This window comes from Dryas octopetala, chromosome 6, assembly GCF_963921425.1.
Source record: "Dryas octopetala chromosome 6, drDryOcto1.1, whole genome shotgun sequence".
Classification (NCBI taxonomy): Eukaryota; Viridiplantae; Streptophyta; class Magnoliopsida; order Rosales; family Rosaceae; genus Dryas; species Dryas octopetala.
The window spans coordinates 6191285-6216724 of NC_141371.1; the positions used below are offsets into that span (position 1 = coordinate 6191285).

Below are 25440 nucleotides of genomic sequence, written 5' to 3' on the forward strand. Positions count from 1 at the left end.
GGGTGGGTTTTTTTACCGTATTACCGAAAAAAAACCGCAAATCGTACTGCAAAATACCAAACAGTATGGTATAAAAAGTGTCAAATTCGGTATCGGCAAAAATATCATACCGCACCGCACATAAATGCTATCGGAACGGCTCCCCACATTCAATACCGTCGGTATACCATATCGTACCGCATATTATACATTTAGTCCATTTTTCAAATCTCTCTCATACAATCCAGTTTCAGATCTCTCTCTTCTCTCAGTGTCTCTCTCTCTCTGCGATTCTCTCCAACCTCCACCATCAATCCATCATCTCCACCATTTCTAACTTTGAACCACCACCAGTACCTGATAAATCTGTCTAAGCACTAATTCCAATACCCCAGATCAATTGATTAGTATTATTGTTTTCTGAAATGCCCAAATTAGGTCTTGTCAAACTACGCTCATGGCCGTTATCTTCCATTTTTCATTGAAAGAGCCTTAGAAGAAGTAGTCGAGGCTATATTGGTCCTTAGTTGCTGGCTGCTGCTGCTGCACTCTCCATTAACCATACCACCTTGCTCACCCCCAGTTTGATTAAATGCGTATAACAAACCTGTTGATGGTGTGATTGACTAATCAAACCCACCCATGAAAGGAATTTGCTGCAAATTTCACCACTGATCCACTCCTTGATGATCTCCACCACCACCAGTTGATAAACTATTCATCATGTTGCCACCGATCTCTCTCTCTCTCCATCTCCATCTCTCTGTCTCGCTATCTCCATCTCGTTGTCTCTCTGTCTCGCTCTCTCGATCTCCATCTCTCTGTCTCGTTGTCTCTCTCAAGTTTCGGCAAGCCGGGTACCATGCCGATGCCGCCCTTCTCCGACCGCAACTGAAAATTGCGGTTACTGCAAACCGTCGGCACGGAATCGGTGACAAAAACAGGGGTTTCGACCTCTAGTGGTCGACAAGCGGTATCAAAGTTTCGGTACGGTAACTGTACCGTTTCCACCCCTGTATGAACCCAATAGCTCCCAAAAGTTTATAAAATAGATTCGTAGTATTTTTTGAGATTAAATGCAATTATATAAATTTTTAAATTTTCATTACACGGTTAAGATTAAAACTAACGAAAAAAAAAAAAAAAAAAAAAAAAAAAAACTAGCAGAGAATCCAATTTCCCAAGGAAAAATGCTTGTCTGAGGAACCATTCTCTTTACTAGCCAATCAAAATTAAACACATCCAATTTTTCTTTTTGTAAAGACCAATTCATTATTTTAAAATAATTTGTGTTAAATTGTGATTGAACAATAAAAGTGAGTGACTTGTACTCAAAAGAGGCCAAACATTGTTCTTGGCATCTTGCACCAAAATTCAATGTAAGACGGAAAGACTGCATGCCTTAATGAGGCATCTCTCACATGAGATGAGATTCACATGGTCGTGGGATCCACATCTCTTGTGAGAGATGGCATGCCTATGTAAGATCTAGACATGTAAGACGCTGATGTATAAGTCCAACCTCTATTAAAAAAAATGATAAAAAAGAGTCAAGTTGTGTGCAGAAAAAGAAATACCACTAAAATAAGCTAGAAGAAACAAGGAAATTAAATGTCACAAATTAGCACTACAGCCACTGCTGACTCAATAATACGTGAGCTCAGTTTACAAAGTGGATAAGACGACCAAGACTTGCTTCCCCTTCCTCTATATAATGCTTGGATTTTCTTCATACTCCATAGTATTCTCTACAACCTCCACAGCCACAGAGAGCTTGATGAAAAAACTAACTTAAATCATCCACTATATAGACAAGTATGGCGCCGGTGAATATAACCTCCATCCAAACGGCATCAAATGGTCTGTGGCAAGGCGACAACCCCCTCAACTTCGCCTTCCCACTCTTAATAGTTCAAACCACCTTAATCATCGTCGTCAGCCGCTTCCTCGCCTTCCTTCTCAAACCCCTCCGCCAACCCAAAGTCATTGCAGAGATTGCCGTACGTAATTAATGTTAATCTCTTTCGGTCATTATGTTTAATTGCTCATTAATTAATTAATTAGTTCTTACTATATAGTTATGTTTAATTAGGGTGGAATAATACTTGGACCCTCAGCCTTCGGACGAAACAAGCAATACTTGCACAGAATATTCCCTCCGTGGAGCACTCCAATACTTGAAACCGTGGCAAGCATTGGTCTTCTGTTTTTCTTGTTCCTCGTAGGCTTAGAGCTCGACTTGAGCTCAATCCGACGTCGTAGCGGAAGGAGTGCTTTCGGCATAGCCCTTGCCGGCATATCTGTTCCTTTCCTCTGCGGAATCGGCGTCGCCCTTGTCCTCCGAAAAACCATCGACGGAGCTGACAAGGCCGGTTTCAGTCAGTTCCTTGTCTTCATGGGGGTGTCCCTCTCCATCACCGCCTTCCCTGTGCTTGCCCGCATTTTAGCAGAGCTCAAACTCTTGACCACTCGCGTCGGCGAGACTGCCATGGCCGCCGCCGCATTCAACGACGTCGCTGCATGGATCTTGCTCGCTCTCGCCATCGCCCTGGCCGGTGATGGCGATGGTGGCCACAAAAAGAGCCCCTTCATATCTATCTGGGTGTTCCTTTCAGGTCTAAAATTTCCGTAATATCTCCAAACTTTTTCTTGTTAATTAATGAGAATCCATAAAAATTCAATTTTTGTTTTTTTACATTTTTATTATACATTCCACTCAAAATTCTTATTTATATATTTTCGTGGTTATATTATATAATATACCTAATATTTTTGTTGACTAAATGATGGGGAAATCATTTATATTTTATATAAATAAGATACTGGCATATATAATATACTGACATGTATACAATGATTATTTATGCTAATAATGTTTTTTTAATTTGGTGTTCTCAGGTGTCGCTTTTGTTGCCTTCATGATTGTTGTGATCCGACCCGCCATGAGCTGGGTTGCCCGGCAAAACTCGCCGGAGCAAGACATGGTGGATGAAGCTTATATTTGCTTAACCTTAGCCGGGGTAATGGTGGCCGGGTTCATGACGGACCTAATTGGGATCCATTCTATATTCGGAGCTTTCGTTTTCGGACTGACGATTCCAAAAGAAGGGCAATTTGCTGACAGATTGATAGAGAGGATTGAGGATTTTGTGTCGGGTTTGCTGCTTCCGCTCTACTTTGCATCCAGCGGGTTGAAGACGGATGTGGCGAAAATACGTGGGGGTGAGGCGTGGGGGCTGCTGGTGTTGGTTATATCCACAGCGTGTGCTGGGAAGATTTTGGGGACTTTTGTTGTGGCAATGATGTTTATGATTCCTGCTAGAGAAGCATTGACGCTTGGTGTGCTCATGAACACCAAGGGATTGGTGGAGCTCATTGTTCTCAACATTGGGAAGGAGAAAAAGGTTAGTAATTTCTTGCACATCTATAAGAGGAATATATATGAATAGTGATTGAATATTCTAGCTCCAAATCTTCATATTTTGTGGGAGAGCTACCTAGAGTTATCTCGAGAATCATGACGAGAGTTTAATTCTTACCAATCTTTCTTATATTCATAAAAAATAAATTTAACAAAAATACAAATAAAACTAATGAAGTTCAGATCTAGAATGATCCGTGCACAAATATTTTATGAGAGAAACTTTCTTATAATATGGATTAGAAATAAATAAAAAAATTTGAAATTGAAAAACCTTCTATGTAATGAAACATAAAAACATAGATATTATGATGTTCTTGAATAGGAATATCAACTCCTACTTATCCAGTTTCATAAAAAATTTTCTCATCTTTTATATATAATTAATAAAAAATTTTGTGTAGTCTTAATCTACACTCTAACTAGATAACATATCAAATCTTTTATAAATATATATTACTTTTTTTGTGACATGTATATGGTACGTTTTAATATTAAACTATTATAATTTAACAGCATACATTCAAATAAGAGTATTTAATCAATGCTTTAGAATTTAGCATTACTAGAAGAACAACATTACAACTATTTGAGGAATCTCTAAAGTGACCGTCCACTTTATATACCTGATTCATGTATATATCCCAAATAAGTACAATTCATCATAATAGATAATTAAAAAATCTGTGAAATATCATGGTGATCGAGTCAAATCCCTCACTTATGAGGATGGGAAGGCTGGCTAAATAGGGCCATTGTAGAGAGGAATCTGTGACAAAGTCATTTGAAAACAACAGCTCAACTTTTTCAGCGTTCAGATTATTGTCTGTTACAAACTTACAATCATTGATCAACATCAGCATTCATCGGTAATATTCAAGTGAAAACTTTATGTCATAAGTTGGTTGCTTTATTCAAAGACGAATGCTGGACCGGTAGGCCCCATCTTACAAAAAAAAAAAAAAAAAGAGGAATGCTCCCTCCTTTAATTTTCTGAAAGTTTAGGCCCAATCCAATCCATGAACTGTGTGGCGGGCAATAAATTCTCACTCCACATGATAATGAGTCAAATGTGTCAGGAAAGATAAACTAACCCACCACATGCAAGTTGCAACAACCAATTTTTGCTATAAAGATATATACAGTCACGAAAATATTTGATGTAAAGCCATTTTAGGAACACATGCAGACACAAGTTTTGCAAAGATAAAAAAGCAAGAAGTTTGGGGCCTGGTTTGTCCTGTCCGCTTTACTGTGAATCCATCCAAAAAAATAAAGTTGGGTTTGAATTATGTCAATTATTGGGTGCAAGAAATTAAAAAGGTGAATCATTACTTTTTGTTCGTCTTCAAAATTTTAACTTTTTATATTGGCTTAATTATTGATTTGCCACCTAAAATTGTAACTCATTCTCACTTTACCATCTGAAAGTTTTTTTGTCCCAGATTACCACCTGTAACTTACATCCGTATCCCATTTTACCTTGTTTCGTCAACAGTTCCGTTAATGCTGACGTGGCACGCTGGATGTGCGCCACGTGTCACATCTTTTTTTTATTTTTTGATTTTTCTATTTTTATAAACTTTGAAAATTAATTAAAAATAGCTCTGAACTTAAAAAAATACACGGAAAATTCCTACCGACTTGTCTTAACTAGTACTAATTTACTATGGGGTCAAAATGCCAATTTTTCCTCTAAAAATTTTCAAAAAATTTGGAAAGTCCAAATTTATTTCTAGAAAATTAAAATACTCTAGACTCTTTGAAAATTCATAGAATAATCTCTCGAACTCCAAAAAATATGAGGTCTGCACCGTTAGTCTTCTAAAAACTAACAATACCTTTCTCGTGAACACTTGTTACCCAAAAGACCTCTCGGTCTTAGAGAAAAATAAAATTCCCTATAAAATAAATTCTAGAAAAATTTTAAAATTTCTGTAAAGTCTCAAAATAATTCTCTAAAACAAGCTTTTGGTAATTTTTCAAAATATTTTTGAGAATTTGTCCAAGAGTTTACGAAAATTCTAGAATTTATTTAATAGAGGAAAATTTATTTTATTTTTTTAGAAATAAATTTGGACTTTCTAATTTTTTTTGAAAATTTTTAGAGGGCAAATTGGTAATTTAACCTTATAGTAAATTAGTGCTAGTCAAGACGAGTCCGTAGGAATTTTTTGTTTATTTTTCTGAGTTCGGAGCTATTTTTAATTAATTTTCAAAGTTTATAAAAATAAAAAAATAAAAAAAATGCGAAAAAAAAAATAATAAAAAAGATGTGACACGTGGCGCACATCTAGCGCGCCACGTCAGCATTAACGGCCAGATCGTTAGCATTAACGGAATTGTTAACGGAACAAGGTAAAATGGGATATGGATGTAAGTTACAGGTGGTAATCTGGGACAAAAAACTTTCAGGTGGTAAAGTGGGAATGAGTTACAGTTTTGGGTGGTAAATCGATAATTAAGCCTTCTATATTTGAGGTCGGTTAATGCTTTATGGGAATTGTCTGTTAGTATTTTCCTATAATTAAGAATTAAGGTTGTATGGCTTGGTCCATGGGATATCCAGAAAATTAATAAGATATTCGAAAGGTAGTGGTTTTTGGGAAGTACGTTGTTTAGTACCATTTAGACCATTGATCAGATAAATTAAGTTTAAATCTGTGTTTTATAATTAATCCGATGAGAAGATTGACTCTGTGCTCGAACGATCTTTGATAGTTTGTCAATTAGTCCATTTTGGACTAGTGGTTAAGCTGTAGCATCTGATGGGTGCAAGATCCAATCTTGTGTGTGAACGTCACAAACAAGTATTTTATATAAGTCATTATTGGTATCTTAGTGAAGAAACAAGAGTATCTTCCTTAGAAAATATGAGACAAGGGTATAGAATTCTATAAGATGTTGATTTTATATCGACTATGAAGAATCAATTTTGAAAATTAAACTTTAAATTTTAAATTCTAAAATACAACCTAAACTAGGAAAGCACATATTAGATCGACACCCAAATGAGTAGTATTAAGAATCTTAATCTGATATTCAAAATTTGAATCGCAAATAATTTATTTGATTCACATATGACTCATTTCAACACTTAATCTTTCATAACTAGTAAAAATATTGATATGTGTAATGACACAAATTTAGAATTCCTACATTTTGCTTGTGCAATTCCACTCAGATTGATTTGATTAGGCAAAGTGATTCCACCTTCGAGAAATTTTTTGAGTTCGATCATAATATCATTAATGTAGTGCTACAAATTCACATGTTATAATATGAATGAACGATAAATTTAGAATTTATGATTTTAAATTTTAATGATTTTACACGTGTTAAAAGTTGATCACACTATTACGTGATATTACGATTACATAAAAAAATAATTTCTCTTAAAAACCGTACATGATAACATGCATAAATTGATAGTAGACAAGATAATATGATCATCATCTACATAATACATATTAATTGTTTTCAATTTTGGGATTTATATATATACCTTATGCATGAATTTTGGTTTGGAGTTTAAATGTTGTTGATTAAGGACCTGGATCCTCTGCTTTGTTTCCCTACAAGGCTGGTACTAGGTTCAATCCGAGCCTTTGAAAGACATAGTGTCAAGGGCTCATATTTGAGCATGGTACCTGCCTTGCAGAAAAGCAAGGCAGAGGATCCAGTTCCGTTGATTAAATATTAAGAAGTAATTAGTCATTTAATTACAGGTCCTTAACGACGAGACATTTGCAATTTTAGTCCTGATGGCACTGTTCACGACCTTCATCACAAGCCCAGCAGTGATGGCCATCTACAAGCCGGCCCGCGGCATCTCAGCCCACACCCACCGCAAGCTCTGCGACCTCTCCACCTCCGACGCCATGAAAGACGAGCTTCGAGTCCTCGCATGCGTTCACGGACCCTCCAACGCACCCTCTCTCATCACCCTCATCGAGTCCATTCGGAGCTCCAAGAAATCCCAGCTCAAGCTCTTCCTCATGCACCTCGTGGAGCTCACAGAGCGCTCTTCCTCCATCATCATGGTCCAGCGAGTAAGAAGAAATGGGTTTCCCTTCTTCAATCGCTTGCGCCGAGGCCACTGGTACGACGGCGTTTCCGGGGCGTTCCAGGCGTATAGTCAGCTGGGCCGGGTCTCCGTCCGGCCCACTACTGCAATTTCGGCATTGTCCTCAATGCATGAGGATGTTTGCCATGTGGCGGAGGATAAGAGGGTGGCGATGATCATCTTGCCGTTCCACAAACAACGGAGGTGTGAGGGTGATGGGGAGGAGAGAATGGAGATTGTGGGCCACGGGTGGAGAGAGGTCAACCAGAGGGTGCTTCAGAATGCTCCGTGCTCAGTTGCGGTGCTTCTGGACCGTGGGCTTGGGCCGGGTTCAACTGCTGGAGCCCAAAAGCATGGGCCTTCTTCCACTGTGGCCCAACGAGTTTGTGTTTTGTTTTTTGGTGGGCCTGATGATCGGGAAGCCTTGGAGTTGGGTGGGAGGATGGCTGAGCACCCAACGGTTGAAGTGCGGGTTGTGAGGTTCGTTGAGAAAGAAGGTTTGGACAGTAATAGGCCTCATGGCCTTGTGTTGAAGCCCTCACCCACTAAGTGCACCGAGAATAGCTATAGCTTCTCCACTGCCAAAATGAACCGCGAGGAAGAAAAGGTATGCTCACTAAGTAAAATATATTATGTTATGTTGTTAAATTTTGAATTTGAATTAGAAATAACAAGGGGACGTGACAAAATCAAATTTGTTAGTATCCCAGTCCATGGCCCATTAGGGGAGGCCCGTAGGGAAAATTGTCATCCCTAATTTGGACCATTGGCCAAGTAGATTTTTGTTTCAACTTGTGGTAACAAATTAGCAAGAGAGAGCCCAAAATTTGATCTCATTGCATGGGCAACATGTACACTACTTAGTTTGGTTAATTTGTCTAATCTGTATCAGTTTTCGTTAAATCCACCAGGAATTAGATGAAGCTGCAGTGGCAGAGTTCAGAAGCAAGTGGAATGGGAAGGCAGAGTACATTGAGAAGGTGGCATCCAACAACATAGTGGAGGGGGTGTTGGCAATAGGGCAGAGTGGCAATGACGACCTTATAATTGTAGGGAAAGGACGGTTCCCACCAACCATGGTGGCGGAATTGGCGGACAGCCAAGCCGAGCACGCGGAGTTAGGATCCATTGGAGACACATTGGCCTCCTCAAGCCATGGTGTGGTGTCCTCAGTGCTTGTGATTCAGCAACATGATGTAGCACATGCAGTTGAGGCTCCGGTGTCAAAGATAGTGCATGGTGGTTATGGCAGGTTCACCACACCAGATGAATCCTCAAGTACTGTGCCTGAGATTTCTAAGGAATCTGTGTGACCAAAGATTAATTAACTGCTAGTTCATTTAAATTGTACATATATAAATCATTACAAATTAGGCCCTGTTTGCTATCCTATTCGAAAATTATTTTAAAAAATTAGGAGTTTTTTTGAAAATATGAAAACTTGTTTGGTATGAAATTTGAAAATTGTTTTTAAATTTTAGTTTTCATAGAATAAGAGACCATGTTAAACCAATTTAAAAAGCTACCGTAAATCATTGAGTGTTTGTTGAAACTTGAAAGCAAAAGTCTTAAGAGTAATTATATCAAACACTTGGGTGAGCATGTGCATAAGAAAAAATCTGGTTTTAGGTTATTAATTTAATCTAAGTAATCCCAAGCTCCTTTGAAAACACTTAGTAATGCCTCTCTCTCTCTCTCTCTCTCTCTCTCTCTCTCTCTCTCTCTCTCTCTCTGTTTTTTTTCTTGGCCAACTGAGGGAGGTGATCGAAGTATATAGAAGATGCTCATGAAAGAAAAAAAAAATTCAAAAAAACAGTCTACTAAACACATTTGTAAATTTTTATAAATGATTAAGAATGAAGTATTACTATATTTACCAAATTTATTTATCAACGCGATAGTGTTTCATTAATTTAAATATGCCACGTTTCTTTAATTAAAATAAGATATTAATATAGATACTGATACATTTTTAAATTAATCCTAGCTGATTACATTAATCCTAGCTAGCTAGCATTATCGTTTAGAATTTGCTATGAGCATCGATCTAATTATTGCTTCTATATATGGCAAGTAAATAATTAGCCTGAAAATGCAACTCGATCACCTCATCGATCCTAGATAGCCCAATTAACTTGCGCCATTTTGATGGCCGACCTTCATGGTTTGAAATTGTGGGAAAGGTCCAAGAGTTCATGATTAAAAGCTGGTATATTAATTACAAATAAAGCAATTGTTAATTAAAGTAGTAATTAAGAACCCATATTAGCTTGAGTGGGATGCAGATGATAAAGAAACATAATGATAATGGTGGAGAAGCAAAGAATGAATCATCTCCTTGTCTGCGGTAGTGGGTCGAATTTTATATGTATCTGAATTAGGACATATGCATATCTCCTATATATATAAAAGGCCTTTGAGATGTCCCTTCGATCTACTTAATTATATAACGATTGGAATTTGGATCGATCGAGCAGCATATATGGAAGTGAACATGACGAGCATGAGAAGTTCATCGGATGGAGCATGGCAAGGGGATAACCCTTTAAAGCATGCCTTCCCATTGTTGATACTTCAAACCACCCTGGTCCTCTTCGTTAGCCGCTTCCTCGCCTTTCTTCTGAAACCTCTCCGGCAACCCAAAGTGATTGCAGAGATATTAGTACGTACCTTCGATCATCCCAAAATGCATATATGTGTTGAATGAATGAATTTAATTATATTGTGTACGTTATATATGCATTAATTCAGGGTGGGATATTGCTGGGACCATCAGCTCTGGGGCGCAACAAACAGTTGATGCAGATGGTGTTCCCTTCATGGAGCACACCCACACTCGAATCCGTGGCAAGCATCGGTCTCCTCTTCTACCTTTTCCTCGTAGGCCTCGAACTCGACCTCACCTCCATCCTCCGCAGCGGCAGAAAAGCCATCACTATTGCCCTCGTCGGCATTTCCCTCCCCTTCCTCTTCGCCGTTGGACTCACATTCCTCATGCGCAAAGCCACCTACCACGCAGACAACGATGCCAAATTACCGGGCTACCCTCAGTGCCTCGTCTTCATGGGGGTAGCCCTATCCATCACTGCCTTCCCCGTCCTCGCGCGCATCCTTGCCGAGCTCAAGCTCCTCACCACACGCCTCGGTGAAACTGCCATGGCCGCCGCCGCCATCAACGACGTCGCCGCCTGGATCCTGCTGGCCCTGGCCGTCGCCTTGTCCAGCGGGACCCACAAGAGCCCCTTGGTCTCCATCTGGGTCCTCCTATCCGGCCTTGTTTTCGTTTCTTTAATGCTACTTCTGGTCCGCCCTCTCATGAACTGGGTGGCCAAACGCTGCTGCAACTCATCTTTATCCAACCAAGGTTTTGTAGACGAAGCCTACACCTGCTTAACCCTAGCGGGTGTAATGCTATCCGGGTTTATGACGGACCTGATCGGAGTCCACGCCATATTCGGAGCTTTTGTTTTCGGGTTAACGATTCCCAAGGGGGGTGAATTTGCTTCGGGACTCACCAAAAGGATTGAGGACTTTGTGTGTGGCCTGCTTCTTCCGCTCTACTTTGCTTCCAGTGGGTTGAAGACCGATTTGGCCAAAATTCATGGGGTCAAGGCATGGGGGCTGCTGGGTTTGGTCATATCAGTGTCATGTACAGGAAAGATTTTGGGGACGTTTTTGGTGGCCATGTTGTGTATGATACCCGTCAGGGAGTCATTGGCTCTGGGTGTGCTCATGAATACCAAAGGCTTGGTGGAGCTCATTGTTCTAAATATTGGCAAGGAGAAGAAGGTATGTTCATTTTAATTGCTCTTTTGAATTGGTAGGGCACCCTAATTAAGATAATGTGGCAACATTCCTATTTATTTGCCACATCTTTTAATCAAGATACCATTTTATGATTTAAAGGGACCAATTTTTTTTTTTTTTTTTTTTTTCTGTTCAATCAAATTTTGTTTCCTTAATTCAATGCTAAGTTTCAGATTACATGAATATATTTGAAGTAATATGTGATTATGGCACAATCTTGTGACACAGAATTAGGACACCTAGCATTGTTCTTCCTTTATTGTTTTATATATGACACTTTTGTGACAAGTTTTGTCGGCTTTATGGCACACTCAAAATATTGGTGCATTGCTTAATTATAAGTAAAGTTTGTGGTCCATCTGTGAATTTTGGTGCATAGATAGTATATACAAACGCACGCACTATTTTGGCCAAAAAAAAAAAAAACGCACGCACTATGAGTTATAAAAGCGGATATGATATTCAGTAGATATCACCATGATTGAGTTTTCTAGTGGATTATTGACTTTGTATTGTCTCCACAGTTTCTTGATAATTTCACTAAAATTTAATCGATCATGCATTCCAGGTCAGATCGCATTAAGTTCTGTAATAACAAAAAGACACCTCATCTCTAATGCATATATATGGAACTCACTTCTATAATTGAATTTGAACCATATAATTAGGAGAAAAACTTGTATGGGTAGTCTTATATATACGTTCAAATGTGTCCAAGTCATGTAATAAGATAAATAGATACATAAACATATAGGACTATTCCCTAAAAATTTCTTTTATATTAAAGATATGTAAATTGATCACATATATATATATATATACTTTTATCACTACATGAGTTACATCTCTAATGCAAATGAGATTTACATATATAGACGAATCTAATTTCTATAAGAAATGTGGTATATTTCATTATTTTTTTAGAGAGATCATATTTTTTATAATAAATTACTCATAAATTTTGTTTTTGAAAGATTTTTAAGTTGAAATATATTTAAATAAAAAATTAAGTTAAAACCCAATTTATTGCAAATGTGGGTTGCATCTGCAACCGCCAAGCATTTGGTAGACAGATTAAGCTTCTACTTAATTTTTGAGTCGGCTGAGGTTTGGGTTAAATTTCGTTCTCATTTTGAGTTTTTAATTAAAGCACTCAATTTTTTAACCACATTTTTCTAGAGAGATGCTATTTGTAATAATCTTTTTCTCCCAATTTCAATGACATTCATACATACCAATTTTTTAAAAAAGTTAATAATAAACTATTAAATAAATTGATGTCGCATAATTTAAAAAACAAAAATTCAGACAAAAGTTGGGGGAGTAATCATTTTCCTTACCAGCACCTTATTAAAGATCATCACAATCCAGCAAATGATTGGTATCTTGACGACACTTATTACCACCTTCTGGGGACTAAATTTGGCAACTTGCTTTACAGATTCTGAACGACGAGATGTTTGCCATTTTAGTCCTGATGGCACTTTTCACCACCTTCATTACTACTCCGACAGTGATGGCCATTTACAAGCCCTCATCGGACGTCACAGCTTCTCAAGCTCCACGTCAGTTACAGAGCCAATTATACTCTCCCAGCAAAAACTCAAACAAAGTGCAAAAGGACCTTCGAATCCTTGCCTGCATTCTTGGACCCAAAAGCGTACCCTCCCTCATCAACCTCATTCAGTCAATGGGAACCTCCTCCCACAATTCACCACTCAAAGTTTACGTGATGCATCTTGTTGAACTCACTGACCGTTCATCTTCCATTATGATGGTCCACCGAGCTCGCCAGAATGGCTTTCCATTCATCAACCGCTTCCGCTGTGGGGTTGCAAAGGATCAAATCGCCACTGCATTTGAGGCCTATGGCCAAGTTGGTCAAGTCACAATTCGCCACACAACGGCCATCTCGGCATTGTCCACAATGCACGAGGACATTCTCCACGTGGCGGAAGCAAAGAGGGTGCCCATCATCATCTTACCATTCAACAAGCAGCGGACAGGAGAGGGGGAAGAGACGATGGAGAATTTGGGCCATGTCTGGAGAGCGGTCAATCAGAGGGTGCTAGGCAGTGCAAATTGCTCAGTAGCAATATTTGTGGATCGCGGATTTGGTGGTGGAGCTCAGAAGGGTCCAAGGAGAGTGTGTATTTTTTTCTTGGGTGGCCAAGACGACCGAGAGGCTCTGGAGTTCGGCCGGAGACTGGCACATCCAAGCGTTACGGTCACAGTTGTGAAGTGCCTTCAAGAAGCAGTTGAAATGGAGAGCATGGAGCAGAGCCATATTTGCGTAAGCCCCATTACCTACGACGAGAAGGAAAAGGAACAGGATGAGGCTGCAGTCGCAGACATGAAGGGGTGGGATGGGTCGGTGGAATACAAAGAGAGGGCGGTGGTCGGAAGCATCACAGAGACGGTGGTGAGTATAGGGAAGAGTGGGGAATACGACCTGGTTATTGTGGGGAAGGAGCACCATTCCTCACCAATGGTTACAGAAGTGGGTCACCATCAGCTGGAGCATGCTGAACTTGGACTCATTGGAGACACATTGGCTTCATCCGCACATGGTATTTTGTCCTCCGTGCTTGTGATACAAACACCACGAATTAGTAAATGAAATGGAGGGAGGCTACTGTGCTGTGCCAAATGCAGTTGGAGACCGATACAATGACCAAAAACGATGACGAATTTGATGTTTGAAATTTGTGCTTTGGGGGTGTGCAGTTGTAGCTATGCAAATTAGTTTGTCATTAGCTGTGGGACAGGGTTCAGTTACAGTTAGACTGGGTACCTTAGGGAATTTACGAATAAAGGGAGGTTGATACACTAGTCGTTGAATTTGAGCAGATCAGTCAAAGTGTATTAGCTTTATTGTACCCTGTAAAATGAAGCATCGAGTTTAATGCAAGGATAGTGTGGCATACAACTGTTTCTACTGGATTGAATTGCAAAGGGGTGCTGAGTTGCTGACAAATGGGCTACAGAGAGTAAAACTGCGAAGTCACTAATAATGGCAATGTATTAAAAGTGGGATATGCAAGATTTTTTCGTAAGGTGGGTTCAGGGTTAAGAAGTAATATGTCGGTTTTTTTATTATAACTATATTTTCGTCATCTCAAAAGATATCAAATGTGGTCCCTGCTTCTCATAACAGTTAATTACACAAAATGTAAACCAGAAATTTGGTAAAAATGTGAGAATTTTACGAGGCCCCAAAGATCTAATTCAGCAAAAAAATTTATTCAATGTCAAAGTATGAATGAAGGATAATAAACTACAACCATTACAAATCAAAAGAAATTTCATTCCTCAAACTCACAAACTTTGAAATTTCCAGTCCTCTTTTGAACCGGGCAATTAACCCTCCTCGTTGACAGTTGTACATATTATAAACAACTTTGAAACACAACAAATGTCCCCAATAGGTTACATAAAATCTTTTAAAGGTAAAAGAAAAAAAAAAAAAAAAAAAAAAAACATTTGCTGAAAATATACTAACCTCAACAAAAGTGTCTTTTCTATAAAAATGGATCTGAATTCCAATTTCAATCACCAACTAATCAGTCAGCGGTAGCTGCTAACAAATTCCATAACCATCACCTTTGGTATCAGCCTTGGAAGCCGTCAGTTTGTGCGCTAATTTGTGCGGGTGATTTATGGGTAAACCAGGAATTTGCTGAGACCACATAAGATTCTACTTGGACATACAAAGCAAAACACAACAAAAACAAGAGTGAGACTCAAAGCTGATCCTTACATATACTAACCAAACTCAAATTTTCAATCTGCAAATAGCATTTCTAGCACCCCCAGATGGTGGTCCCAGTGGGAACAACATGGAGGTAAATCCACCTTGTTCCATGTTCCCATCTTGGGTGGTGTCCGAAAAAAGCAAAATGGGTCCCTTTTACACTCATTAGATATTAAAACCAAATTTCAGAAGTCATTAGAAACCACCAAAAAATAAACCACATCGGAACTTGCCATAAGTAATCCCTTTTCATTTGGCTGTCAGACATACAATCTACTTTCAAACAAAAAATGTACTCCGGACAAGACATGGAAAAAGTTTGATAGGTACAATGAAAATAACAAATCAGTTATTCAGGGTACACTAACCTTAGTTAAAGCCTCCTCCAGTCCACGCTCCATCCGATTTCCCACTGTGACCAGCACCTTTTGAAACAGATGCACTCTGGTAAGCATTATCATATCCATCATCTTTCCCATCGTCCCAGCCAGCCCAACCATCACTACTATTGGATGTTGTTCCCTTAGTAGAGCCTTCCTTCCTATTGTCTTTGTGGTCCCCCCAATCATCCCAAGAACTTGAGCCAGAATTGACATGCCCAGTTGATGAGGACTGCCCCCCTCCAGCCGATGAATTCCATCCTTTATTCTCATGTTTAAACTCTTGATAATATCCATTCGTCTCACCATCATTTCGTTGCCAGTTATCAGCCTTCCAGTTTCCTTCTTTAGTGTACTCCTCAACCTTCTGTGATGCCAGTGCCATGACCCCTTTCATAATTCCCCAAGTCCTCTGTCCTATCTCTGAAGTCTTTGCAGTGACAACATTAACAGTTTCATTCACCTTGTAATCATAGCCACCCTCTTTCACCTGTTATAGAGGTTTAATCACAGAACTTGTTTATCAAAGATGCATAAAATGGCACATTTAGATCTATAGTACAACTGATAAAAGGAATAGAATGACTATAGCTTTGATTCTAAAAGTTTGCTGTAAAAACAGTGCAGAATACTAACATGAAAATGATTTCACAATGTGCTTAAGCTTAAATCTAGGAAACTTTACCTTGTCTGCAATAACAAAAGGCAATGAACAAAAAGAATTAAAAATCAAAATATCCTCTACTGTTTTAGCATAATTAACATCAGGTACTCTTTAAAAATGAAACACGTTTTATATGAAACAAACTTTTATTAATAGAAAACAGAGAGTACAACATAGTGGATAAGATATCCAATAGCACTAAAGCTAAAAACTTACAGTACAAACAACTAACAGATCAATAACAGAACAAACCCATCAACAAACTAAAATACTACAGCCTTCCAATCCAATAACAATAAAGATAAAAACTTACAGTACAAACAACTAACAGATCAATAACAGAACAAAACCATCAAAAAACTAAAACAACAGTCCCTAAACTCCACTACAAATAAAACACATTCACCATTCCATTTGGATCACAACTAGAGAAGGGGAAGGAACAGAAATTGAATAATATGCTGGAATGGAAAAGCTACATTCTCACAGTATAGTAATTTCCCTCTTTTTCGTGGTTCTTCCAAATATTCAGATTTAGGTGGACAGCGCTAATAGTGTGATTTGTGGACTGTCTCACCAAAAAGGTTGCCTCTATTATCCATTTTTCACCTTTTCTTATATTCTTTTAACTGTAAAAATTCCAAATTTAATAGGTTAATGTCTCAGAACTTGAAGCTAAACGCCTCACCGTGCCTTGCACTCCTATCTTCAACAACTATTTGACATCCCAATACCATTATAATCACAACCGTCATCCAATTGACACCAATGACAATTACCAAATACACTAATAAACCATCCCCCTCAAGGCCTCAAGTACTGACAAACCACCATTGCTAATCATTGTTTTAACTAACAGCCAGTTTTATAACTATTATTTCCCCATAGGTGTTGGATCAACCTAAAGGTCTGAGGTTTGAACAATTATAAACAAATAATACTTTTGCATACATGCATATATTTCTAAGGGAAAGAACATCCATTATGGGAAGAAACAGCCTGATAGTTAGCCATTACCTTATTTTCTATATTGCCCATTACACACATTACTTATTACAAAAAATGGTCCTTGACCCTCTTCTATCTTTGGTTTAATGGCAAGCTGATTTTGGTCTTCATAAAATTGGTTACAAGTAAATAACTAAGAATGAGAATAATAAGTGTACGACCAAGACTAAGAGTCCAGGACATGATATTGTCAACTAAAGTTCTATTGTAATGAAGTTCAACACATACGAGCTTAACCGAACTAGAGAAGCATTAGAGGACTCAACAATAAGATCTTGTCTACTTGAGTGCTCGAGCTCTATATTCGCTCCCTCCCTCGCTCTCTCTCCCCACATCCCAAGGGACTATTCTAAGAACTACATCCATAACTGCTGGTTGCTAAGTTGTCATGGTAACAACAGGCTGGGTGCAGGTACAAGGTGGACTTGTAACCATTCCATACCCTTTTTTCTTACTACAATAGATGGAAGGATAGAAGGTCTCTTCACATACTATATCTTAATATGACTCTTTTTCTGAGATCAGGAATATGCATATCATTAATTTTACAATCATAAGTATAACTCAATACAATTTCTTCATTGATTTCATTTATCATATTTTTGGGAGTTAGGTAAAAAAACTGAATGAACAGAAAAAAATAATGAAGAGGGAATGGACAGGTAAAGAAAGGATAATGGTGCTCTTATTCTTTGTTTGGATGTCCAAAATAAAGATTTTTGTTAGACAAATTGTCAAATTTACAGTTGTATCCTTAAAAAAAAATTCTTCTTTTGTAGGTTGACGTGTAGAGTATGAATTTAATGAAATTTACTAAGATTACTAACAAATACCACATTCCCCAATGACTAGAGGAAACAAAAAAGTGGGTTTATGAGGGAATGCCACATTCTTTTATAATCTTTCCTTCGCTTTCCTGTTAAACATCCAAACAGGGGAACAAAAATGATCCCACTTATTTTTTCATTCCATTTCGTTCCTTCCCCTCCCCCCTCCATCCAAACACACTTTTATCATGATAAAAGTTTTTTTAAGGAAGTCCAGTAAGGGTGGAGAGGAGCCAGAAGGGTTGATGATAGGAATAACCCATTCTGCTCCTCATCCCTGGTTCTACTAGTCAAGCAATTACTCAAAGAGATAAAAGAAAAATTAAGGTATTGTTAACATAACCAAATGAAATGCAGTATACATACAAAGTTCCTCCATTTACAGCATTCAAAATAAGCATTTAACAAAAAGAATCTCTAGCAGAACAGTCATCTAACATCAGAGAACAAAAGAGTGAATAGTGAATACCTTAGTGGAGATCTCTTTCGTGCCTGCCTGGACTACATTCGCAGCAGATTGAGCTGCAGACGCAGCAACCAAAGACAACCTACCAATACCCTACACAAATTGACCAACCACATTCGACATTTGCAATGTGCATCAATATCAGCCATCCTAGTAGACACAATCACATATTAAAATAAACATAAAAAAAATATAAAAAATAAAACTAATGCAACCTGAGAAACAACAGACAACACATCGCCTTGCCCATTATTATTAACATTCTGCGAAGAAGGCGCCGGGGTCGATCCGAACCCAACGTACTTCCCACCCTGCGAGGGAGGAAGCCCGTCAGGCCGGGACTCGTTCTCGGCCATCTTCCTCGCGAAAAAGCTCTCCTTGTTGGCGGCCGAGGCCTCGAATTGTGAGCGCGTGATGTCCTCAGTCGACCTCGACCTCGACGGCATGCCTCCATGTCCGCCGCCGCCGCCGCCGCCGCCACCACTCGCCACACCTCTAACGTCGCCTGTGGACTGGTTCCGCCTCAAGTCCGTGGAAGATCTGAACCCATCGTCGTCCCAATTGTCCCAATTCGTATTGTTACTGGAATTGCTCCCCCTGCTGCTCCCTCCCTGAGCCAAAGGAGGCTTCTTCTTCCCGAACCCCCCAATGTTCTCTTTGGCGACCGGTGGGTCCCGCCACGGACGCCCCTCCGCAAGGGCTTGGATGCGATCCCGGTACACGGCGGCGGCGTTGGTGTTGTACTTGGCGACGATGTCGGTCTCCTTGGGGACGCCGTACTGGGCGAGGAACCTGTTGAGCTGCTCGTTGCCGCCGGCCTCCATCTTCTTGATTTGGATCTCGGACCAGGAGTCCATGGTCACGGATCGGACGAAGGAGATGTGGACACCCAGGCCGCGGTGCTTGCCGGAGCATTCTAGGCACATGAAGACGCCGTAGGAGACCGAGGCCCACTGCGGGTTCTTCTGGGAGCAGTCCACGCAGGTCTTGTTCCCCGCCTGCGATTGGAGGTCCCGGAGCCGCCGCGATGCCGCCATTTCAGGTCCGATCCGTCCGATCTGAATCGGGTTTGCGCAAAATCGGATCAGGGAATCGAGAACAAAAATGTAAAAGAAAAAAATAATAATAGAGAGAGAGAAGAGAAAATGAATTGAATTTTAATGAGGAGAAAAAATAAATTGTGGGGCAGACCCTGTGTGGTTTGTCAGGTAGAGGGAGAGAATTAGGGGATGACCGACACCGTCAATTCCTCGAGAATACGTTTTATATGGGGGGATGGATTCGCTGGATTGGATGATTTTTTTTTTTTTGGTCAACACTGGATTGGATGATAAACACATTACAAATGGACTGTACTATACGCACTACTCTTCTCCTGTTACGGAATCGTGCAGGATCCCATTGGTTCCACGTGCGTCTTTCTTTGTCTCGCGGGATCACAATAACGACTAAGACCATAGTAACATGCCATATTATAGTGCAACATATACCATAACAATCCAGACGTATTTTTGTGACAATTTTTTTTATATTTAGTAAATGGATGAATTAATCCATCATTTTAATGTAGTCAAGGAAATAAAATGTAGCATTACATATCTTGTTGTTATATAGTAGGGTAATTCATCGGTAATAGAAAGCTTATTAGGTCATCGTCCTCTGCTTTAAAGATTAGCAAAATTATTAACTTTTTTTTCCTCCAAGTCGGATAGAGAGAGAGGGAAACAGAGAAAAAAAAAAAAAAAAAAGATGGAGGCATATTCGACCGGTAGTGGGGCCGACGACAGGATGAATGAGTGGAAGGAAGAGTAGTGTCGGGTGGGGCCGTGGGGGTTGTCTAAGTTTTTATTTTTTATAATTGAGGGTAAAGTTAAAAAAAATTATAATAAAATAAAATATTGGCCACTAAAGTTCAAAAATTTAGGTAGAAAATTTGTTAGTGGAGTTGGCTAAGCCTTAGCCCCAATTTGTAAGAGAACTCAAATCTATAAGACTATAAGCCTTAGCCCACTAGCATTATGGGGTTGGGAACATAATATCGCCCCACATTCAAACAAAATAAAAGAGGTGGAGAAGAATGGGAAGAAGTACCAGAACTATAATGGATTAGTGGGCTGTGTCTTATGGATTTCCGAACTCTTTCTTTTTAGATATTTAGGAACAAACTGTATAGTTTTTTTTTTTTTGGAGAAAAAGATTTGAATATGAGATTTTTTCAAGGAAGATTTAGAGTACAGTTCATTTTTTGAGTATTTTTTAGACTAAGACCGGTAGTGATTTAGAGGTTCTAATTAAGTCTTTTTATTTTTCTTTTTTGACGACTTTATGTTAGGTTTTAACTCTAAGATTTTAGGCTCTACAAAACTCATTCTACACCCTAGGAGGGAAAATACCCTTCAAATCGGGGAAGGACTTTATTATGAATTAAAAAGATTTTCTTATAAATTTTAAAACACCTCCGGTATCTATCTAAAAACTATTTTTTTAAAGGAGCTAAACCTAATTATCTTTTTCTTCAATCAAGCTAAGAGAAGTTCCAATTTCTTTTTGATATTATGTGGTTCTACCTCATTCGGTACATTTGAGAGGGGGAAAAAAGTTCGGAAACAAAATTGGATTTAAGTCATTTTCTGATATTGAATGGTTACCATTTATTTATATACAACAAAAAAAAAATGGACAGTGCAATTCTTATTGTAGAGTTGTAGACCATCCAAGCTGCATACTTCAAATGTAACTAGCACTCTAAATTTGAAGGAATCCTCTCTATTTAGTGCATTACATTAAAGAGGGCCACATCTATATTTCTTTCAGCACATAATGAGTGTTTTTTATTGCAATCAATTTCACATATATGTGTATGTATTATGTCTCTTTCAAAATACTATTTGACTTCACTTTCCAATGTTCAAGGTATTCCTCTTTTGTAAAGAAAAAAGAATAAGTAGTTTTGGACTTTGCCTAATCTAGAGGTCCAATTCAAGGTCCTTTTTCTTTTGGTCGAAAGTCCAACTTGTTTAATATGACTATTGGATATGCTACTTACAGGTATGATGGGTGGCTAAAGCACAAAGGATGAGGCCCAGCAATCCCAACAAACAAAACTTTCAACATCCTATTGTGAAGTTGGTGAAACATTGTTGGGCCCAACCACAACTGTTAAGAGCTTGTAGCCCAATAATTAGCACAAGAACTGGCTTTTTCTTCAATGCCCTCCAAAGAGAAACTCTCATTAACCAACAGAATTATTTGTATCACATTTACTAATAATATTACAAATTATATCTTCTATAGAAGTAGAATTCACTCATGAAATTGGTACATGCAGCTTTCTATAAATGGAGTATGAATTTTTCTAAAAAGTGACATACAAGACCATATAATTGTATTAAAAAGTTATTACCGGCGCCAATATCCTTCACACCCAAAATTACCTCAATATCCATGCAAAGTAGTCACAAACATACCGGTGTAGTATCAGTCAAAGTATCAAGTCACGTGCATGGATTTGGGGGAATAACTTGAGAGAGTTTAGGGGTGGCCGTTCGTCGCTCATGATACTTGACCCAATAGGTGCAAAATGGGTTTGTGCCGCATGTGTTACAATCCATTCTACACAGGTGTGGGATTGTAGTAACGTGATGTTATTCATTTACTTAAATTACAATCGGTGTATAATTTTTATGATTTTAAATATTAATAATTATAAGTGAATTGCACTCCTGTTGGGCCTAGGCTAGCATGTACCTATGTTAGCCCATGGCCTTTGTTGGGCTTTAATTGTAGTACATAAACAGGAGACGGGTTAAAGCCCGTATTGGGCATAGTTTAATGGGTTTTTTTTTTTTTGGGCCAGGATAGTTTAATAGTTTAATGGGTTTGGTAGGCCACTCCTTGATATGCCAGGTCACATAATTGAAGCTAAATATTAGTATTTTATCATCAAATGCTTTGTTGACATTTGGTGCAATCTAGCAAATCCGGGTCCCACATATATAATAAAACATCCCAACTATAAAACCATCATTGATTCATTGTAGTTCGATTCATACTAGTGATTATTTTACCCACCAAAGTACCAAACCATCCATTTCCTTGTTTTGGATTACCCTACAAAGTACAAACTACCACACTTTCTTCATTACCATATATACAATTTAACTCAGAAAAAAAAAATCCCACACGCGTATTAAAAGTATTTATGTAGGCAATGATATACCTATATCATTTAAAAAATTTAAAGCCTTACAACTGCCCTAATAAAAATTATACTTTTAGCTTTTATGCAAAGTGTTCATTAGCATCGATCCTTCCTCCTTATGTCAACATTTGTCTTAGACTTTGATTTAGGCCTAGTGTGCCAACATCTCTCTCTAACAAAAAGCAAAAGATCATCTAGCCAGATGCCATTAGGATGCTACTAAAGTCATTTAAACCATACCTTGATCGATGTTATCTTGTGTTTGCCTTGTGATTTTTTTTTTTGCAGTAAAAATATGTTAGAATTAAAAGTTTTGAACAAATTAATCAAGAAATTGAAAAGAAAAACCAAATCTTTTTTCAATTAAACAAACAGATAATTTGGGCATCCAACTAGATCCTCACTGTTTTTGTACTGAGTGACAGCTATCTAGACAGTGATCAGTCATTACAAATATTTATAGCAACATTATTTTCATTTTCTGAAAATCATATTATATATAGCGTTATTCGAATAGTGTATGCTTGTTAAAAAAAGGAAAAAATTATTTTAATCCATTATGACACTTGGCTTCAAGAGGATTGGATTGGATCAATAGAATCATCAATACTTGTTATGCTACACAGTAACACAGACAGCTAGCTAGCTATATAGCGACGAGTCATTGTACCATTAATTTTCCAGGCCATGTTTACGTACGGCCCTTTATATCAAGGCAAATCGAAAATTAATTAATGATCGAGCCTAGGGGTACATATTATTGTTAGGTTGACATGTAAGTGGTAAATCATATTACCCAAATTCATGTGCTCACAACTTGCCATTCATATGATAGGAGTACTATAGGAGGATTGCGCCTTCACAAGTTAAGATTTCTCCATCTTTATGATATATATGAAATGTATAGTGTCTGGTTGATGCCCAAAATTGGATCAATGAGATTAAGACCGTAAATCATTATCACACACAAAAATACAAAGATTTATCATAGTTCACTTTTAACTCATAATCTAGAATTATTGGGTTACATCTACGTTGTTGGTCGAGTTTCACTATGATAGAGAAATATACATTTACATGAAAAGTGAAGAGCTAGAATGGGAGAGAGATAGAATGAAGGGGGAGGGGTCTCTTTTGTATAAATAAGTGACCCTCCCTTTTTCATGGTAGGTAATGAGAGTAAAGGTGAGGGTACGTAAGGCCAATTACACGATACAAACAGGGACAATTTCAGAATTTTTTTTGATAGGGGGAGATGAAAAAGCTCTCAAATAAATTTCAGCCATCCACCATTGCACTTTTTAATATTGAGAAGAGAAATACACTACAGCACTGGTTAGTTGATGCACTTTTCCTTATCAAACTGTAAGATTGATTGTGAGAATAGATTGTTGTCCCATGGGAAACTTTTTTCTTGTTATGAGTCCAATTTTTATTTCATCCTGGAATAGCCATATTTTTCTCAAAAATGTCTTTTTCATTTGATCCAATGGCGTTCCGTTAGATAGGATCAGCTTTGATAAATACTAATAACTCTCGGATGGAGTATTAGAACAGAACTAAAAAGTGTATCATGCCTGAATCTAACTAGGATTCATGTTGGTGGAGAAATTGGGTCGAAAAAACGAGGGATTCTAGTTGTTAGATATCTAATGAAACCGTTGCTAAAATTGAGATCTCATTCAAAGAGAAAGATATATATCAAATATCTGGAGATCCTTTTTATATGTTATATGGATGATCCAATCCACAAGGACCATGATCGGAATAGTTCCCTTCATTCTTATTTTTTATTAATTCCTATCAAAAAGACACAATTTGAGTAAAAGGTCTTCTTTTTTATTTTAATGAGTAATGAATCCATTTTTATGTTATTTTGTACTGTACAATTCCTTTGCGTGTGTGATCATTTTCTCGCGAAAGAAAATTCAAATAAATTATAGAATAGATTAATACACTTATGTCTAGATCTCGGATACATGAAAATTTTATTGATAAAACCTTTTTAATTGTAACCAATATCTTATTACTAATAATTCTGACTACTTCAAGAGAAAAAATCCTGCCTACTTACTATAGTGTGTGTACAGTCACTAAAAACATTTGTATTTTGTAATGTCTTTCCTTAATTGCTATAGGGTGTTTGTTGGGCATTGGGCTTATAAGAGTTGTATCTTTCCATACATTACTAATTAATAAGTTTTGGATTAAATACTCTAATTTTCTTCATCATACTCTCAATATTTGACTAATGCAATCAACCCCTTTGTTTTTTTTACAATTAGTATAGAGTTTTAAACCAACTCGATCAAACATAAAATATATGTTTTGTTTCTGTTTCTGTTTTTTTTAAGAAAACTTTTTCGAAGGACTAAAATGTTTTATCCATTAAAAGTGATTGAATCATACAAGGATGAAAACGTACGTACTGATGATGATTGAGTTCTGACTGATAGAGTGATGAAGACTCTTATTAAGAATGGATATCTGGTGGATGAAATGTCTGAATCGTCACAAATACCTTCACATGCATATTAAACACTCGAAGGCACGAGTACCTAAGGGATTTTTATGGACGAGTAAGAGGTTTGTATTAATTTATTTCAATGAATTATTTATTTTACAATGTTTTCCGTTACTTGTCTCTCGTATTAACTCCCTTAGATAAACCGAACTGGCCAAACCACTTGGTCCTTTGGTTGCTTCCGAGTGTCCCACCCTCTTGGCTTACGTACTTCTCCTGGCCGGCCTTTCCCTTTTTGTAATTGCCTCTTTGTGGGTTCGGTTTTTTCGTGGCCTCTAGCCGTCTAGCTCTTGCCTCCCTTGCCTTCTTGGCTGTTTAATGAAGCTCTTTTCGACACCAAAAA

The 25440-nt window shown here is 38.1% G+C and overlaps 3 protein-coding genes across 4 annotated transcripts; 2 read left to right on the plus strand and 1 right to left on the minus strand.

Annotated features, from left to right (window-relative positions):
• The first annotated feature begins 1669 nt into the window (after positions 1 to 1669).
• CHX20 (cation/H+ exchanger 20) lies at positions 1670 to 9139 on the plus strand. Its single transcript, XM_086247416.1, has 5 exons — positions 1670 to 1979; positions 2072 to 2594; positions 2878 to 3383; positions 7129 to 8073; positions 8378 to 9139. Exons 1-5 carry the CDS (start codon positions 1797 to 1799, stop codon positions 8777 to 8779), a joined length of 2559 nt encoding a protein of 852 aa, XP_086103542.1. The 5' UTR covers positions 1670 to 1796; the 3' UTR covers positions 8780 to 9139.
• Positions 9140 to 9948: 809 nt separating this feature from the next.
• LOC147281677 (cation/H(+) antiporter 20-like) lies at positions 9949 to 14139 on the plus strand. Its single transcript, XM_086248458.1, has 3 exons — positions 9949 to 10128; positions 10218 to 11255; positions 12715 to 14139. Exons 1-3 carry the CDS (start codon positions 9949 to 9951, stop codon positions 13891 to 13893), a joined length of 2397 nt encoding a protein of 798 aa, XP_086104584.1. The 3' UTR covers positions 13894 to 14139.
• Positions 14140 to 14495: 356 nt separating this feature from the next.
• On the minus strand, positions 14496 to 19672 carry AGD7 (ARF-GAP domain 7). Of its 2 annotated transcripts, XM_086249290.1 has the most exons (5): positions 19564 to 19671; positions 18588 to 19430; positions 18376 to 18465; positions 15396 to 15897; positions 14496 to 14970 (listed from the first exon to the last, which is right to left on the minus strand). In XM_086249290.1, exons 2-4 carry the CDS (start codon positions 19407 to 19409, stop codon positions 15397 to 15399), a joined length of 1413 nt encoding a protein of 470 aa, XP_086105416.1. In that variant the 5' UTR covers positions 19410 to 19430; positions 19564 to 19671; the 3' UTR covers positions 14496 to 14970; position 15396. The 2 variants fall into 2 exon arrangements, with proteins under 2 accessions (XP_086105416.1, XP_086105415.1); XM_086249289.1 differs by having other exon boundaries at positions 18588 to 19672.
• Between the last annotated feature and the right edge of the window lie 5768 nt (positions 19673 to 25440).